The sequence below is a fragment of the Vigna radiata genome, chromosome 4 (assembly GCF_000741045.1).
Source record: "Vigna radiata var. radiata cultivar VC1973A chromosome 4, Vradiata_ver6, whole genome shotgun sequence".
NCBI lineage: Eukaryota > Viridiplantae > Streptophyta > Magnoliopsida > Fabales > Fabaceae > Vigna > Vigna radiata.
The window spans coordinates 12550406-12567737 of NC_028354.1; the positions used below are offsets into that span (position 1 = coordinate 12550406).

General features: G+C 33.8%; 1 protein-coding gene across 1 annotated transcript; it reads left to right on the forward strand.

The window, feature by feature from the left end:
• Nucleotides 1–8447: 8447 nt before the first annotated feature.
• Nucleotides 8448–14206, forward strand: LOC106758593 (alanine--glyoxylate aminotransferase 2 homolog 3, mitochondrial). Its single transcript, XM_014641520.2, has 9 exons — nt 8448–8813; nt 8947–9177; nt 10527–10697; nt 11858–12001; nt 12493–12672; nt 13221–13446; nt 13521–13634; nt 13715–13801; nt 13904–14206. The coding sequence occupies exons 1-9, from the start codon at nt 8571–8573 to the stop codon at nt 13945–13947; spliced, it is 1440 nt and encodes a 479-aa protein (XP_014497006.1). The 5' UTR covers nt 8448–8570; the 3' UTR covers nt 13948–14206.
• Nucleotides 14207–17332: the final 3126 nt, after the last annotated feature.

Sequence of the window (17332 nt, forward strand, 5' to 3'; positions counted from 1 at the left end):
AAAATCTGCACGGTTATCAAAGAAACCTCGACCGTTTGTTTACACTGCAAGGAAACTCTAGAAACACCTAAAAATCACTAATTGGCGATTGAAAACAAACCTTAGAACCTAATTGGAGTCAACAGTTGCAGTAAAAGACTACTTGACACATGCAAACTGAAATCCCTTGCATGATCAAGATTCAAGAAATCACTAAGAAAAGGGGAACGAAATTTAAGGACTCAAATCACGAAATTGATCGATAGGAATTGTAGCTCTCAACGCCGTGATCGCTTAGGTACCTCCTGATTGTCAAATAGTGGATCAAGGAGCGAGAAATGTTAGAGAGAAGTGAGAGAAAGAGGAGAGAACAATGTTTTAGAGAAATAAAAGGTATTTAGATAATGAGACGAGCTTTAGAAAATTCTATTTATATTATAAGATTATTTTAAAATAAAATACTCAGTCTCATTGTTTTAATACACGTATCTATTCTAATACTCTATTTTCTAGATTCTTACGTAATTAATTTAATAAAAGTATAATAAGAAAAAAATTGATGATTTTTTCTCAAACATACTTTTATAACTAATTTAATAATAAAAAAAATTATTTTTTTATATATTTCAAGCTAGAGCAGTTCTCCCTGGACCTCACCCACTTCGTCCTGCACCTCCCATTCTTTTTATATTTCCAATTTCACCCATAAAAGAATATTTTGATTTTCAAAAAAAAAAATTGAAAAAGTTGACCGATGTATTGAAAAAGCAAAGTCTATGCTCCTTTTCCCACTGTCGCATTTCACATCTTAAAACCTCTACACCCCCTTCTTCTTTCTTTTACTTTTCCCAGGGAGGAACACTCATTTTACCGCCACCAGGTATTCTGCTTCCTCTTCTGTCTGTCATCATTTTCACGGGCTCGTGTTCGTTGCTGGTGGTTGTTTGGTGTTGCTGTGGTGGTGAGATCTAGCACTTCTTCTAGCATGCATTCTAGCAGGCGTCCAGGTTAGTTGTGTTAAATGTTGTTTTTCTTGAAGCTGCATTAGGCTAGTTGTTACTTGATCATGTTCTTTATATGTTGTGAGAGGAACCATAGCGCGCAGTTGCTACTTATATATAATATAGAATGCTTCATGTTATTCCCAGCATGTTGCATTTGCCATATGACAAGGCCAGGTTGGTAATCAACCTAAATGTTAATTGTTGATTAATTGCTTATTTACTTTTGTTATATAATTATATGTTTTTATGTAGGATCGAGGGGAAATTCAAGTGAGGAGCCATGGTAAAAAATTAAAAAATTTTGGAATGTATCATGAGGCTATTGAGCCTTATATATCCATGTCGGGGTTGGTTTCCTTAGTCAACCTATCCTACGAGTATGTTGATCATGGATTGATCGTTTCACTTGCGGAGAGGTGACACCTAGAGAAAAATACTTTCCACCTCCCAGTAGGCGAGATGAGCATCACATTAGATAACGTTCACAATCTGCTCCACCTACCTATCATGGGGCAAATTTGTGAGGTGGTGGAGCTAGAGTACGATGAGGCTCGATCTCATCTTATAGACTTGCTTGGCGTCGACCGCACCAAAGCTTCAGCCGAAATGAAGAAGTCACGCGGTCCAAAAGTGAGGCTGGGTTGGCTCTGCGAGGTCTACCACTATTGCATTCAACAAGAGCTTTGGGAGTGCGCTGCTCGGGCGTATTTGGTGCATCTGCTTGGATGCACAATTTTTACTAATAAGAGTGGGACATTGATTCGTGTCTCGTACCTCCTTCTGTTGCGAGACTTGGATGCATGTTCGAGATATGCCTGGGGAGCAGCAGCACTAGAACATACTTATGAGAAGTTAGGAGATGCTAGCTTCAATGGTGTCAAACAGATAGCTGGATATTCCACTCTTCTACAGGTACATTTTAGTTTTACAATTTTTTTTTATATATTTTAGTAATGCATAAAATAATATAAGTAATGTTTTCTGTAGAGTTGGATATATGAGCACCTTCCTGGGATGGGAAGGAGGCGAGTCTTTGATAGTTACACACACCTCCATCCACGAGCTTCATGATACATACCTTCCAGACAGGGTTGGAGTCTTAAGGAGGGGCGGAGATATCTGGATGAGCTCACTTATGATGCGGTCATTTGGCATCCATACACTTCTCACAGATGTACTTGTCCATTCTTGGCCATATGTATGTTTTCAGGATGGATCCGACTAGGCGACATGATTCACCGACATCTGCCTGAACGCGTGTTGCGTCAGTTCGATTTTTAGCAGATTATACCATGTTCGCCTGAGAGCCTTCCGATGCCAGATATTCATACGATTGATTTAAATTGGTTGAGGTATGTAGAGCATGTCATTACTGGTGCTGTTAAAGTTGAGGACCCCTCTTCGTGTGTTGATGGATACCTGGTGTGGTTTAGACGGGTGTCCCACCCGTACATCACTCCAGCTGACGACGATGATTGACCCAGTCTTGCACCGCGCATAAGGCGACACCTTCCGGATGACATCCCGGTGCTCCCAGTTCGTCGTAGATGGTCACCTGAATCTGGACTGTTGGTATGTAATGAAACTAAGTGTGATTGTTTATTATATCAATTTTGGTTTACATAGTTAATTTATTTATTTAGTTATATTCATTTCAGGGTGGTATGAGGCGTCTCATCAGGATGATGCAGGGCATGTTAAACTGTCAACACGTCACAGAGAACGCTATAGTCTATCAGCAAACTACTCAAACGTTACAGGTTGCTCGTAAATTTGTTGAGGAGTACGAGGCTGCTACTACTAGTAGAGGTGCTCGTCATATGCGTGGACGAGCATCATTTTCTTGAAGGGACAGATTCATATATGTTTATTTTTTAATGTTTGATTATGTGACGTTTACTTATACTTTGAGTATTTATGATGCATTTTTTTGTATGGTTTCCATACTTCAACTATTTCTAATTTTTTGAACGCGTTAATATGAATCGTGTGCGTTGAATCAAATTATATAACGAGACATAATTCAAATAATTCAATTAATACGACAATTAATTGAAAACAATGAATTAATACAAAAAATATTTACTAATGAAATAACTCCCATTAACAAACCATATAACAAACTTCATTTCAGTCTTCTCCAAGATCTACATAAGTTTTATTAGCTCCCATTAACTCCATAAATGATTGCATCCTATGTGTATAAAATGATGACCATGCTCGTGCCTCTGGGTAACAATGGTTTGAGGAAATGATGTCCATCATGGGTAACAGACAATCATCTTGTAATTGAACCTGGAAACTTAATATTAGTAAATGAATCGTAATGGGTAATGCTTATGGTATAATAAAAATGGAAATTTACCTGTACGAAATGACATCCATTAACAAATCCAATGCATAAGATTCGATGTTGTCTAATATCAGTAGGCGGAGGAGTGTGAAGTGGGAATATGGTAAAACTCTGAATATAGGACAAACATACTAAGATGACATTGTATCTATTTGCAATGGCATAACCAATGTTCGGTATGGTCATCCACTTCTTAGCATTAACCTGTAATGGTTGAAGGAAAGTATTTATGAAAACAAATACAAAATAATAATTAGGTAATTTGTATGAGGTTTTGAACAAATACCTGTGATCGATCATGGACAATTAATGGCTGACGTAGTTCTTCCAATTGATCGTAGATTTCTACTAAATTTGCGTATTCATCAGGCCTTTGAGTTAGTTCTTCATAAAGGTCATGTCAGATAATAGGTCATGCCTCTTCACCTAGACCCAACAAAGCAACAATGCATCGATAACCGCAATGACCATCGGCAACAACATCAACAACATCGACAATGTATGGTTGACAAATCGAATGAAATTGATTTAACATTGGTACTGGCCTTCGCGCAAATTCTTTCGGCTTCGATTTGACTTGAGATTTTTGTGAAGAAGAAGGCTCTGTCCTGGAATGAAAAGTGTCAACGTGCTCAAAATATGATGGGTCACATTTCGTAGCCCTCTCATGTCGTGCAACTTTAGTCTTCTGTGCACCTTTTGTCTTCACTTTATGCGACGGAGCAAGCATAAATGTCATCTCTGGGCAAGCAATTTCTAGCATCTTGTGCTTTATGTTGACTTTTTCACCAATGTCAACATTTTTTATTCGTTCCCCTACCAGATCAACTTCACGATCAAGGCTAAACTCTGGAAGCGATTCAGTAGACACAATACTTGAAATGCTTAAGCGGGTCCAGATAACATGTATTTCACCAAGAGGAATCATTCCAGGCTCATATCGTGCTAATATACAAGCACATGGTAGGCCATACGTTGAGCTCAAAATGCATCCACAACGAGCACTGTCCAAACCTATTTTACTCACTTGCTCTACTTCATCAGCAATAAGTTCTAGAGTACATCGTGAAACACATCCAACAAGTCTTTTATATCTCAGTCCTTTATAAGCATCACTCATTAAGTGAATACTTTTTTCAAAGGACGCTCTGATCTTATTATGTTGTAGGACAATGACATTATGCATAGCATCCCAACACGAGCATAGGTCTCCCATACTAAACCCTAATAATCTCTTCAGGTTCCAGTGCACAGACTCAATCCTGTGACAAAACACATTAATATTATGACAACAAATATGAAATACATAAGTAAAAAAATTAACAAAAACAATTACTTGTTTGTTGTAGTGTTGCCTAGATGCATGACTTTGTTCGTCCATGCCTTGGCGAAGTATGCCTTATACGGAATGATCCAGGTACGGTTCACATAATCAAAAAATAAAGGCCATGCAGCAGAGGCATACTCAAAACGATAAACATAACCACCAAACTTGGACTGGTCATCACAGTCCATCACATTTTGCCACACTTCCATCAACCCATCCCCTGTCTCAACATTATCCACTAACATCTTGCATTTCGCTTTTACATTCTTCATAATGTGGAATGTACAAAGAATATGATGTCTCAGGAAAGACATTGGTAATGGCATTTATCAAAGCAAGGTCTATATCAATGACAACAACGTGTGGACCGCCCTCTGTTGTCAACGGTAATCGTTTAAACATTTCCAATGCCCAAGTGAAATTATTTTGGCGTTCACTTGAAAGTAATGCAAAGGGGGCTTTGAGTGTCAAACCAGTGGACGTGACTCCAACGATCTCAAGCAACGGAAGACAATATTTGTTTGTCTTGTACGTCGTATCCATTAAGAACACAATATTAAATGAATTGACCAGGTGCACTGAATTAGGATGTGTCCAAAATAGGTCACTTACTACGTCAAAATCTTTCAAACATCTATTATGCTGGATGTATTTGTCTCTATCTAACAACATCATCAACTGTTGCATTTTAGTTCTTGACCCTCTCAAAGATCATTTGTAAGTGTATCTCGCGTTATATATTTGTTTTATAGTCGTCACATTATCTTCATTATGTTCTTTAAGAGTCAAAAGAATATTTGAGGGTTTAACTTGACTCTTAGTCATGTCAACAAGAATTGATTGTTCAACAGCATTTAACCTCCCCGCAAAAGGATGACCAACCAAAGTCTCTACTAATTCATGGTTGTGATAGCCGTACATAACCTTCAACACCCAACCGTGTCCTTTAGGTTTACCCCTCACCTTAAACGGACACTCATATTTTCTTGTGCCAGACACACTAGGTTGTACGTCTTGCTTATACTTCCTATATTTCCCACTCCTTTCACAGCCTAACACAACGAATGTCTTTCTTCCAGGTTCACCAGTTGTTGTGTCAGGTCTTATGATGACGACCACAAATCCAAGCTCAAATGCAATCTTTCGAACCCAATCAATCATATCAACGTGTGATGGAAATATTTGATCAGTGGAAAATTTATCTGTGTAATCACCCTCACCGACTACATTTATAAAGGAAGAAAATTCCGACATATAATCAGAATTCATTTGAGAATCCAAAAATGGAAAGTTATCCATCTTATACAAATAAATACAACCTACATTAAAAAAAATAAAAAATTTAACAAAAAGAACAAATAAAATATTAAAAAAAATTCAAAATTAAAATCAAATTACAGATAAATTGGTTAACCTAATATCAAAAGTTTAATCACATGTTAAACTTATTAATCCTAATATTTATATATCGATAATATAAATATTAAATAAAACTATTCTAATATTAATATATTCTAATAAATACTAAAATACACTAAGTTAACTAATGCTTATAATATTTAAATTATAGCATATTGTACAACATATAATATATAGAAATATAACAGATTATAACATATTCTACCAAGGTGAATATAACCAATTCCTTCAATACTTCCAGCACATTAAAATAATCCACGTTTAATATTACTCATGAATAAAAAATTTTCAAACCATTTACTCCAACCCATGTACACCCTCATGCACACTCCCATCCCTACATGATAATCCAAGTCTTGGAGACACCCCTTCCCCGACGCAGGTGCTTAATCTTGCATGCAAAAACTCTCCTCCTTTCTCTTCTTTCTCTTTTACTAGAAACCCAAAGACCATTCTCTCTCTTTAACACTCACCATACCTATCTCTTCCTATTACTCCACACTCACTGCCATCTTCATCCATCTTCCACTCACTGCCCAAACTGTCTTTCACTCTTATATTCCTTCGACTCATATTTCTCTTGTTCTATAACTCACAGAGTCTCTCTTTCTCAAACAACTCGTCACTCTCCTTCCTACTACTTTTTCTTCAACATTCACCCATTTCACTACACCTAAGTCCTATCTTATTCTTCTACACTTACGAATCACACACCACTCATCACTGCACTCCAACATCCACACTCATAACATTCACCACATATCTACGCTCAACTAACCCAAACACTACACCCTTATCTACACGTAACCGAGAGAGAATCTACCATCTCCTTTACAATGAAAACAACTACTAACTAAAACTACATTAGGCTACATTGCTCCAGGGAAGAAAACTAAAAACTAAAACTACCATAATTAATACCTAATACATGAAACAACTAATACCTAATACATGAAACACATAAAATCCAAAACATGTAAACAAAATCAAGCCGCAACTCGTTTTACGGTTAAGGACAACCGCAACTCGTTCTGGGTTGTGCGCAAACGCACTTATTACGGCTGCAAACATTTAAATGCACTTTGAAGTGCATCTCTTCAAAACGCAACTCAAAGTGTGGTTAGTGTGGCAAAATTAAAAACAAACTAACCTGGGGAGCTGTTCTTCTTCCTCTCGTTGATGTCCAAAGCCGAAAGCAGCAGCAAACAGCAGCACCAAGATCAGTAACCAGCACAATCACCAGCACAGATAGAAACACAAAGTATTGTTTTATTCACAAACAGATCAAAACAATGAAATAGTGAAAGCTTAAGTGAAAATGGTAACAACTAAACAAAATGCTCGTGGGACCAGGAAGAGGGTGAGGGGGGTGTAGGGTTTATACTATCAGACAAAGGTTAGGGTTATTGGCTGTTAGGGGTTATGATCTCATTAATTATGTTTTGACTTTTATTAAATGAAGGATAAAAAGGTAAATTTGGAGGTGCAAGGAAAAAAAGGAAAGGTGGAGGGAGGATCGCTCTTCAAGCTAATGTTTTACCTGTTTCCCTCTTCAACCTGTTCTTATTCAAAGTCAACTTATTTTCCTATATCATTCAAAAACAATCAAAACCATTAATTACAAGAATATTAGGCCGTAATTTGTATTCCATTTGCCAACATCTTTTATCCTTAATTACAAGAAAGAAAAATATAAAACAATATAAAAAGAAAGAAAAAGAAAGAAAATGCAGGGAAAGAAATAAGAAAATGAATTAAAATACAACAAAATAAATGTTTGTTCCTTTAACGAGAAAATAACTTAAAAATAAACACATTTTCATTTTAAAATAAAAAATAAATTGTTTAAAGTTAACTTTACCCATACATTCATTATTGACAAATATATAATGGAGTAAAATTGAAAAACAAACTTTTTTACGTTTTTAGTTTTTTATGTTCATATTTAAGTGAAAATAAAACACATATCCAATAAAAGAAATAACATTTTTATAAAAAGGAATTCTCTTTTCTAGTCATTTATCTGTATCAATTATTTTTACTTTGATTTATCCTTGAAATAAAGGGCACCTGAAAAGAAATAGTTCAGTAAAGATCACAACGTCTACATTCATGGGATCTTTTGCAGTACCAAATTTGGAACCTCTTTTGCGAGGATAAAACAACAACCAAGAAAGTGGGGTTAAATATATAGTTAAACTAAATAGCATAATCATTACTACTTTATTTAATCCCACAATTTATCAATAAACATAAACATCCTGATTTTACCGCAGTGAATTCCGCAGCAATAACTATTAGCCAATCATAATCTTCCATGTCATCAACCCTTCTGCGTTCCCTATATAACCCTCTGCCGTTGCTCCCTCGTCCCCTCAAATTCGCCTCTTCTCTCTCAACCCGATTTCTTTTTCTTCCAAACAACACTTTATAAAGGCCCGGTCGTGCATTCTCTGAGCGTCGCCGGAAAATCTCGCCGACGATAAATATGACGGGATCCCTTGCTGCAAGGCTCATCTTTCGTCGAACGTCGCCGGCTAGCCGATTCATCCCCCGCCGGGAAGTCTCCTTACCCGCGGCTGAAAGGACGAAAGACGCGATCGCACCTCCAAAGGAGCTTCCGGCGTTCGACTACTCTCCCTTGGCATATTCTGGTCCCACCGGCGACGAGATCCTCGCGAAACGTAGGGAGTTTCTCAGCCCTTCGATCTTCCACTCGTACAAAACTCCGGTAAGGACTCGCTGCACCGGATCATCTCGTAAACCGTGTTCAATCCTGTTATTAATTTTTCCGTTACGCAAGTGTAACTAAACTAGCTAACTAACTTGATAATTGCTGTGTGGCCGTGTGTGGGAGGTTGCAGCTTAACGTGGTGGAGGGGAAGAGGCAGTATCTGTTCGATGATAAGGGAAGAAGGTACGTGGACGCGTTCGGAGGGATTGCTACGGTGTGCTGTGGGCATTGCCACCCCGATGTGGTCGCAGCCATCGTCGAACAAACGAAGCGCTTGCAGCACTCCACGGTTCTCTACCTGAACCACGCCATAGCAGATTTCGCTCAGGCTTTGGCTTCTAAGCTTCCCGGTAATCTTAAGGTGAATATCACGCTAATCTTAATCAAACCATGATTTTCTAATTTTTCATTTTTTTAAAATACTGAAAGTGCATTTTTCATTGATTTGTTACGAAAAATGTTCAGTTTTACCCGTCGACCAATGACTTGTTAATATAATTTTAATAAATTACAATATATTTTACGTCAATAATATGGAAATAATTTACAAGAAATTTTGTAACGTTCTGTTTAAATGTAATAATTACTTAAGATTTAGTGTCATTTAATGTTCCGAGTAAGCCATGACAAATATAAAGTAAGGTAATTCAAAAACTAATACAGGTGTCATGACAACCAATTATTTAGTAATTACTGCTCGTGACAATATTTGAACAATTAAACATATATTAAGAAAAATATCATGAGTATGAAATTTTTTACCAATAGGCATGATTAAGAAGTATGCTACAGTAATAATAAAATTTGTTGCCATAAGTTGCCAAGAAAAAATAAATATAAAATAAAAGCAGATAATACGGTAGTAAACTTTATATTAATATAAATAGCTTTATTTTGATCATGTGATGCAGCAAACATAGAATACGCCAAGTAATGTTAATTAATAAAGTGTTTTATTTGTCAATTTCTATGCTAATATCATGGGACTAGGTTGTGGAAGTGGGTGGGGTGATTTATATGATAATGACTTAAAATTTCGTGGCTTAAACATATTTTCTATATATGTGTCTTGTCAAGCCAGACAAAACAAAAACTCTCGGTTATCTCTGTTACTTTAATGGAGAAAACTATTGTTTTATTTTTTTCTGGTTTTGGCAAAAAATAAAACATACAATTATTGCATCACTCAACTTCTTTCTTTTATCACCCATATTCTGTCTACTATATCAATTAGATTTTTTAAATATATATACGTGAGTATGTGATCCTCCTATGACAATTAAATTCTTTCATCAATTTCCCTCTTTATTTTAGTATTTCATTTTTTAGCTTAAAAAATGATACTTAAAATTAGGATAAGATTTGTATAATTAAGAGTTATTATCATCATGATGTTCTGATCTTAGTCTTAAACGCAATACATAGATTAATAGTTTAATAACTTAATTTAACTATATAATAAAAATAATTGTTATAAAGATACGAAGAAAGGAGAGTGAACATACACAAATAAGAATAAAATAGAAAATAGACAATGGCTAATTTTAATTTTCATAATTCTTATGCATGTTTTATACAGAAATATAACGTATATTATAATTAATTAAATAATTAAAACTCCTAATATTGTATTCAAACCTTCTTTTTTTTTTTCTGGGTGTTTTTCTTTTCTTCGGATGTGAAAAATTAACTTGGCTATCTTATGTGCAGGTGGCGTTTTTCACAAATTCTGGAACGGAAGCCAACGAATTAGCGATTCTGATGGCAAGATTGTACACCGGCTCCCATGACATCATATCTCTAAGGAATTCTTACCACGGAAATGGTGGTGGAACAATGGGTGCCACAGCTCAAAGCATCTGGAAATTTAATGTTATTCAGGTTTGAATTTCCTATCTTTTTCAGTTTTTTGAAACGTACCCTTTTATCCATCAATCTTCTGTTAACAAATACCTTATAGGTCATAGGCCCACTTGGGAAGAAGTTGAACTAGGTCTTGGAACATACATTAGATAACTTGTTTATTTTTCTTGAATGTAATAATATTTTAAAACATAAATCTACGTGGCCCTCTTACTATTAAAACAAAACTGTTATCTATTTTTATATTTTCCAAAACTCAACTCTCACAACTGTACTTTCACTAAACTATATGCATACGTATGTGATAGCAACGGCAACGGACTTTGCTCTCCCTGAAAACCGTTCATTAATTGACAGGAATAATGATACTTGAAGTGAAAACATTTTTACATTAATTTAATATTATATTTTATTATTATTCATTCTTTCTTTTCTTTTATAATTATAAAAATTATTTTACTTTCATAATATATCAAATGAATGTGTTGTATGTTATTATTATTACTCTGTAACATTTGAAAGACACTTTCCTGTGGAAACTAGTTACGGATTACTACTAAAGTGCCGTGACGATGATTTCTAGTGATAACGAAAGCATGACCCCTTTACGCAAATTATATTACAATTACGTGATGTATTGTTCGTTCTCCATGAGAAGTATATATATACCAAGAAATAATTTATTTCTTGCTATAGAAAAAGAGTATCTTCTTTGTTGCAAATTGCCACGTGAGTTCACATGCAAATGCAATTCCCTCCAGGCTGGAGTGTTCTCCTTTTAATCTATGTTGTGTAGTTTTATAAGTTTACTTAATTTCTTCCGTGTCACTTCAAACTTAGGATTAAATTTGAAATACATAATGAATTGATATGATACTCTGTTCTATTATTTCTTGTTGCATCTTTAGTAGAAAACTTTCATCCATTCACAATATGACAAGTGAAGTTGCGGCTTCAAAAGTCACACATATTAGTGATTTATAGTATCAAAATTTTATATTAACAATTGATTGATTTTCTTTTTTAAATTTATGTAGTCTATTTCCAAAAAATACAAAGTATAACATAAAAATGTCACGTTCCATCTAACCCGTCTAACAAAATGCTACCTAACTTCTCAGTGGGAAAATAAAGTTTGCCTAACCTGTTTTGTTTTTCTGATATTTGTCTGCCAACAGAGTGGTGTTCATCATGCAGTAAATCCAGACCCTTATAGAGGTATTTTTGGTTCTGATGGAGAGAAGTATGTAAGAGATGTTCAAGAAATCATCAATTTCGGAACTTCCGGAAATGTTGCAGCCTTCATATCTGAAGCTATTCAGGTATCTAGTTAAAGCACAGACGAGTCTTGGTATGAAACAAATAACAATATTGACATTGCATGATATGTTTTCTTCAGGGCAAGTATTTTAGATTAGGTTTTTTTCCCTTAATTTGTTCTATCTAAAACATTTCGTTTATTTATTTCAAATTTATTAAAAGAAAACAAATGAATATAAAATTTAACAGAATTAGCTTACATAAATCATCTGCTTCATTTGTGTTGGTATAGTGAGACCTTCCTGCATTACATTCAATACTTATCATAAAGATACAAAATGCATTACATTCCTGCAATTCATTTAGATGTACTAATTAACAGTGTTAAACATTATTTTCTATATTTTCGAATATACTTTTTTGTTGTTAACTAAAATGGAAAACCATTAAGTTGTTGAGTCCATTTCTTATTCAATCAATCTCTTTCATTGACTTTTATCCACTAATTTGGATTAACGGAGACATTTGTTGATGCTGCTGTTGTTAACGATAGGGAGTAGGGGGCATCGTTGAAATGGCTCCTGGTTACTTACCTGCTGCCTACGACATTGTTAGACGAGCTGGAGGTGTTTGTATTGCCGACGAAGTTCAGTGCGGGGTTGCTCGCACTGGTAGCCATTTCTGGGGGTTTGAGGCCCATGGTGTTGTACCTGATATAGTAACAATAGCGAAGGTAATTCAACTCTTGTCTCCTTTACCATGTAAAAGATCTTGATTTAATTATCTGTTCATATTGGAAAATTTGCGAGCTTTGTTTATCTGTTAAGTAGTTATAAAACAATTTTCACAAGAACCAACATGGTGCAATACAGCTGACAAATAATCTTAATCTTGTCTCTATGACCACGAATTCGATTTCCTGACTCGAGTGAGTGGTGAGAGCTCTGTCTCTAAAACGAATCTAATAAATTTTAAGCATTAGTCTTACTGTATGTCCAAGCTGAAATCATTTTTAAATACCTTTTAATTTTTAACATTCAAAACGTGAATTGGAGATTCGAAATCTGAAACCAAACACGCTATTTACACTCTCAGATGTAGAATTCCCAGGTTCATAACAAAAAATAACATATTCTTACATTAGTCCGTATAGATGCAAGTTACAACTACCAAAACATTATGATACTATTAACATAGAAACACTTAATTGTCTGTTTTACATGTGCTTCTTGCTCTTCTCTTCACTGTTGTCTTGTTTCTGAATTTTGCTTTTTTGGGCAGAGCATCGGAAACGGCCTTCCTCTTGGTGCTGTCGTGACTACTCCTGAGATTGCGAAGGCCTTGACTCGCCGAAGTTACTTCAACACTTTCGGTGGGAATCCTGTCGGTACAGCTGCAGGATTGGCTGTTTTAAGAGTGATAGAGAAAGAGAAGCTTCAAGAAAATGCATTTGAAGTCGGTTCCTATTTGAAAGAGAGGCTCAATACACTCAAGGACAAATATGAATGTAATCGTTCGTTACTCCTCAATCCTTGTCCATTCTAGATTAGTGATCAAGCATAATCCTGTTTTCTTCTGCAGTAATTGGTGATGTGAGAGGACAAGGCATGTTGCTTGGAGTGGAACTTGTCACTGATCGCCAACTTAAAACACCAGCACCAACTGAAACTCTGCACGCGATGGATCAAATGAAAGGTAAAATTTCAACGCCTTCTGGTTCCAGCCATATTTTTCTGTTGAGTTATCTAATGTATAAACTCCTGCTGTTACCACAGAACTAGGAGTGCTAATTGGAAAGGGTGGCTACTATGGAAATGTATTCAGAATTACACCTCCCTTATGTTTCACCAAAGAAGATGCAGGTTGCTCTTAGCCTCAAACCCTCTCTTTCGTTAGCATCAATTAACAGTACTACTAGTCTCTATTACTTATAGCGTCTGTGTTTTTCATTTTTATTGGTACAGATTTCCTCGTGGATGCGATGGACTACACATTTTCCAGAATGTGAAGCTTAAAATATGATCCAAGTGTAAATAAATCTCTATTTTCTATCCTTAAGCTAAAGTATTCTGTATCAGAAAACGTTTGGTTCCATGATAGTACCACAAAATTCACGTTTTTTATACGTGGAAATGTAGAGGTAACCAAGAGTTGTGGTGAGATTGAACGTCAAAATAACTGTTTCTCTGGAACCAAAAGCAAAAGTAGTAGAACATCTATCTGGACTTTATAAAATGTATAAATTTTGCATGCGTGCTTATCCCCTACTATCTCACTGTCATCCCAGGAAGTGCTTAAATACTTACGAATAATTTCAAAAAGTCGGTTTAAATGCATAGTTACATTAAATGCTTATTCTTTTTTGCTTTCAATGACACAACTAAAACAATAATAGAAGGACTTTAATTGAATATATAGTCTTCAAACAAAAGCGAAAGATTCTTTATAAACCACTACTTTGTATAAATAATAATCTACTTATCAAAAGGTATTTTTATGATGGTGCATTTTTTTATCATACATTTGATGATTTTACTAATCATCTCGTGTATGTTTTAAATTTTAATACTTGAAAAATGAGTAATAATTTGAACTTTTTGCTAAAGAAAATTACATTTGAAGCTTTGAAATGCGGATTTGAAAATTCATTATTCTATAAATGATCAAGCATATAACTCCCTTCCAATTTTTTTGTAAAATTGCAAAAAGAAAATTTTGATATCCATTAGTTTAATATTGCAAGGGATTTTTAGAATACGATTTTTTTCCCATAAGTTTTAATATAGTTCTTAAGACGAGAATAGTTATGTATGACAAGAAGAAAAAAAAATACATAGATTAATAAGCCTCTTTTTTTTTCTTTTGAAATGATTATTGAATTTTCTTTTATATATAAGTTGAACACAAATTTGACGTTGAATTTTTCTCATGAAAGGGAGTGTGATGAAGACTTCAAAAGGAGATCAAATATATTAGAAGGTTTAGAAGAAGAATAACTGGACATGACAAACTTTATAATAAATTATGATTAAGGCAAAGATGGATTGGATAAAGAGGAAGTTAAAGGAAAATAGTTTATTTTAGTAAAAGGTAACTCCTTTATGTTTTAAAAAATGTTGGAACTCAACATTTTTTTTCTAAAGAAATTTTCTAGACTATTCCAACATAATTTATTCAAAAGAAATATTACTTCTAAAAGTTTTTAACATATGTAACCAATGGATCATTAAAATGAAACTCTTTTATAACAATTTTATAAGATTTTTTTATGACGATTCTATAGCATAATAGATGTGGATGATATAGAAAGTTTACACTTCTATGTTAGTTAAAGATAAATGAAATAATAATCCAAATATTTGACATAAAAGTTTAACTTATCATGACATACAATAATAGACCTGTCATAATAAGTTCAACTTACTATAATATTAGGTATTCATAAATTTGTTATAGTAAATTAGTTATTATGATAGATTTTAGTAAACCTGGCTTAATAAGTCTAACTTATGTTTTTTTTATGTTTATTTGACCTTTTTAATTGTCTTTGTGCCATGAATATTTTTTCTTTTTATAAAAGATTTAAGATTTAAACATTTTCTTTTAAAGGTAGAAGTAAATACCTTTTTGTTGGATTATTTTTTTATAGAAGTGTTTGAAGAAGGGGTGTTGCTCCCTCCACCTCCCCAAGTGGGTCCTGCGCCTTCCCACTATTTTAATTTATTTCAAAAATATTCTACACATCTCCACTATTTTTTTTATTCCAAAAATACCCTACACCTCCCCAGTATCCTCAACAATCTTTCCTTTTCTCTCTCTACATTAATAGAGCATTCACATGATTTTGTGATATACTACAAAATATAAAATTAAGAGGAAACTTCAATATTAGTACTTCTACCATTTTCATTTTATAAAATTAAAAGTTAGATGCAAATACAAAATAATAAACATAATATTAATAGTAAATAATGATATATTATTATTATTATTATATACTAACTTTATAATGACGAAAGAACTGAATAAATTCTAAATATTTAAGAAAAACTTTTTTATATTTTAAGTATTTAATAATATTTTTATATTATTTATATAATAAATTAAATATTTTATTCAAATTATTTGAGTCAAACATGTCGGTGAGTTAAAACATAATATAATGTTAAAAATTATAGATATTATATGTAAAAAATACACATATATATAAACATTTTTCTAGAAATTTAGAACAAAATTTTACCATTTATTAAGTAATTTGAAAAGAAACAAATATATTCAACAGCGAAAATAAGATTGAATCAAACTTATTTAAAAAAATATATCACAAGTTCAAATTTGAGTCATGTAAATGCTTCATTAGTGAGCCATGTAAATGCTCCATTAATGTAGAGAGAGAAAAAGAAAGATTGTTAAGGATAGTGGGGAGGTTTTTGGAATAAAAGAAAATAGTGGGGAGGTGTAGGACCCACTTGGGGAGGTGGAGGGAGCAACACCCTTGAAGAAGATTAGAGGAAGGCTTTCTAGGACTCTTTTATTCAACTAGTTGTTCCATTGCCCAACGAAAAGTATCTCATGCCCACCTAGGGAGAAGTCAATATATTCACCCAATAAAAGGATCATTCATTTAGTAAGTGAAGAAAGTTTTTTTTTTTTTTACAAAAAAAAAACAATCAACACCTAGCGAGAAACCACCTTATGATAATTGTTTAAAATTTAAGTTGTAGACTAAAAGAGAGAGTTTTTAGAAGAGGTAAACTAAACTAGAGACTAAGGAAAGGAAAAGGCGAGGAGAACTCTATAACCCTATCCATCTTCAATCTCACCACTCTTTTTTGCTAACTCTCCTATATATTGGGTTGAATATAATGCATCTCAATTCACTGTAGTTTTATCTTTGCAATATAAATCTCTTTCATAACTCATATAGTCTTTCCTTTTGTTTCATGTGCACATGACTAATCATCAGTGTTATTTATGGTATCTTAAATATTGAAAAATGTTTTACAACTTAGTTAAGTTGAACAACTTAGAGGTTTGACTTTACACATGATTATTATCTCTTAGTCATTCTAAACACCTATTAATAATGCAAATCTTGTGTTAAAATAACTAAGAGATTAATATTTTCACATTGAAATTTATAATTTGTCTCTAAGGAATTTGAACTATAGTGAATTTATGGTGTGAATGTTTGGGCTATGTTAGAGGTATATATATTGCCTAAAGTCATTACATTAGGTTGAGTTCATGGAATCCAATCCCGATTAATCTTTTCCTCAATTGAGTTATATAAATTTATTTTGAATGAAACAACATGTATGTTTCTGAACTATTAGTTCTATGATTTGGTACACCTGCTGATGAATTAACATAAACCAAGGTAGTTAAAC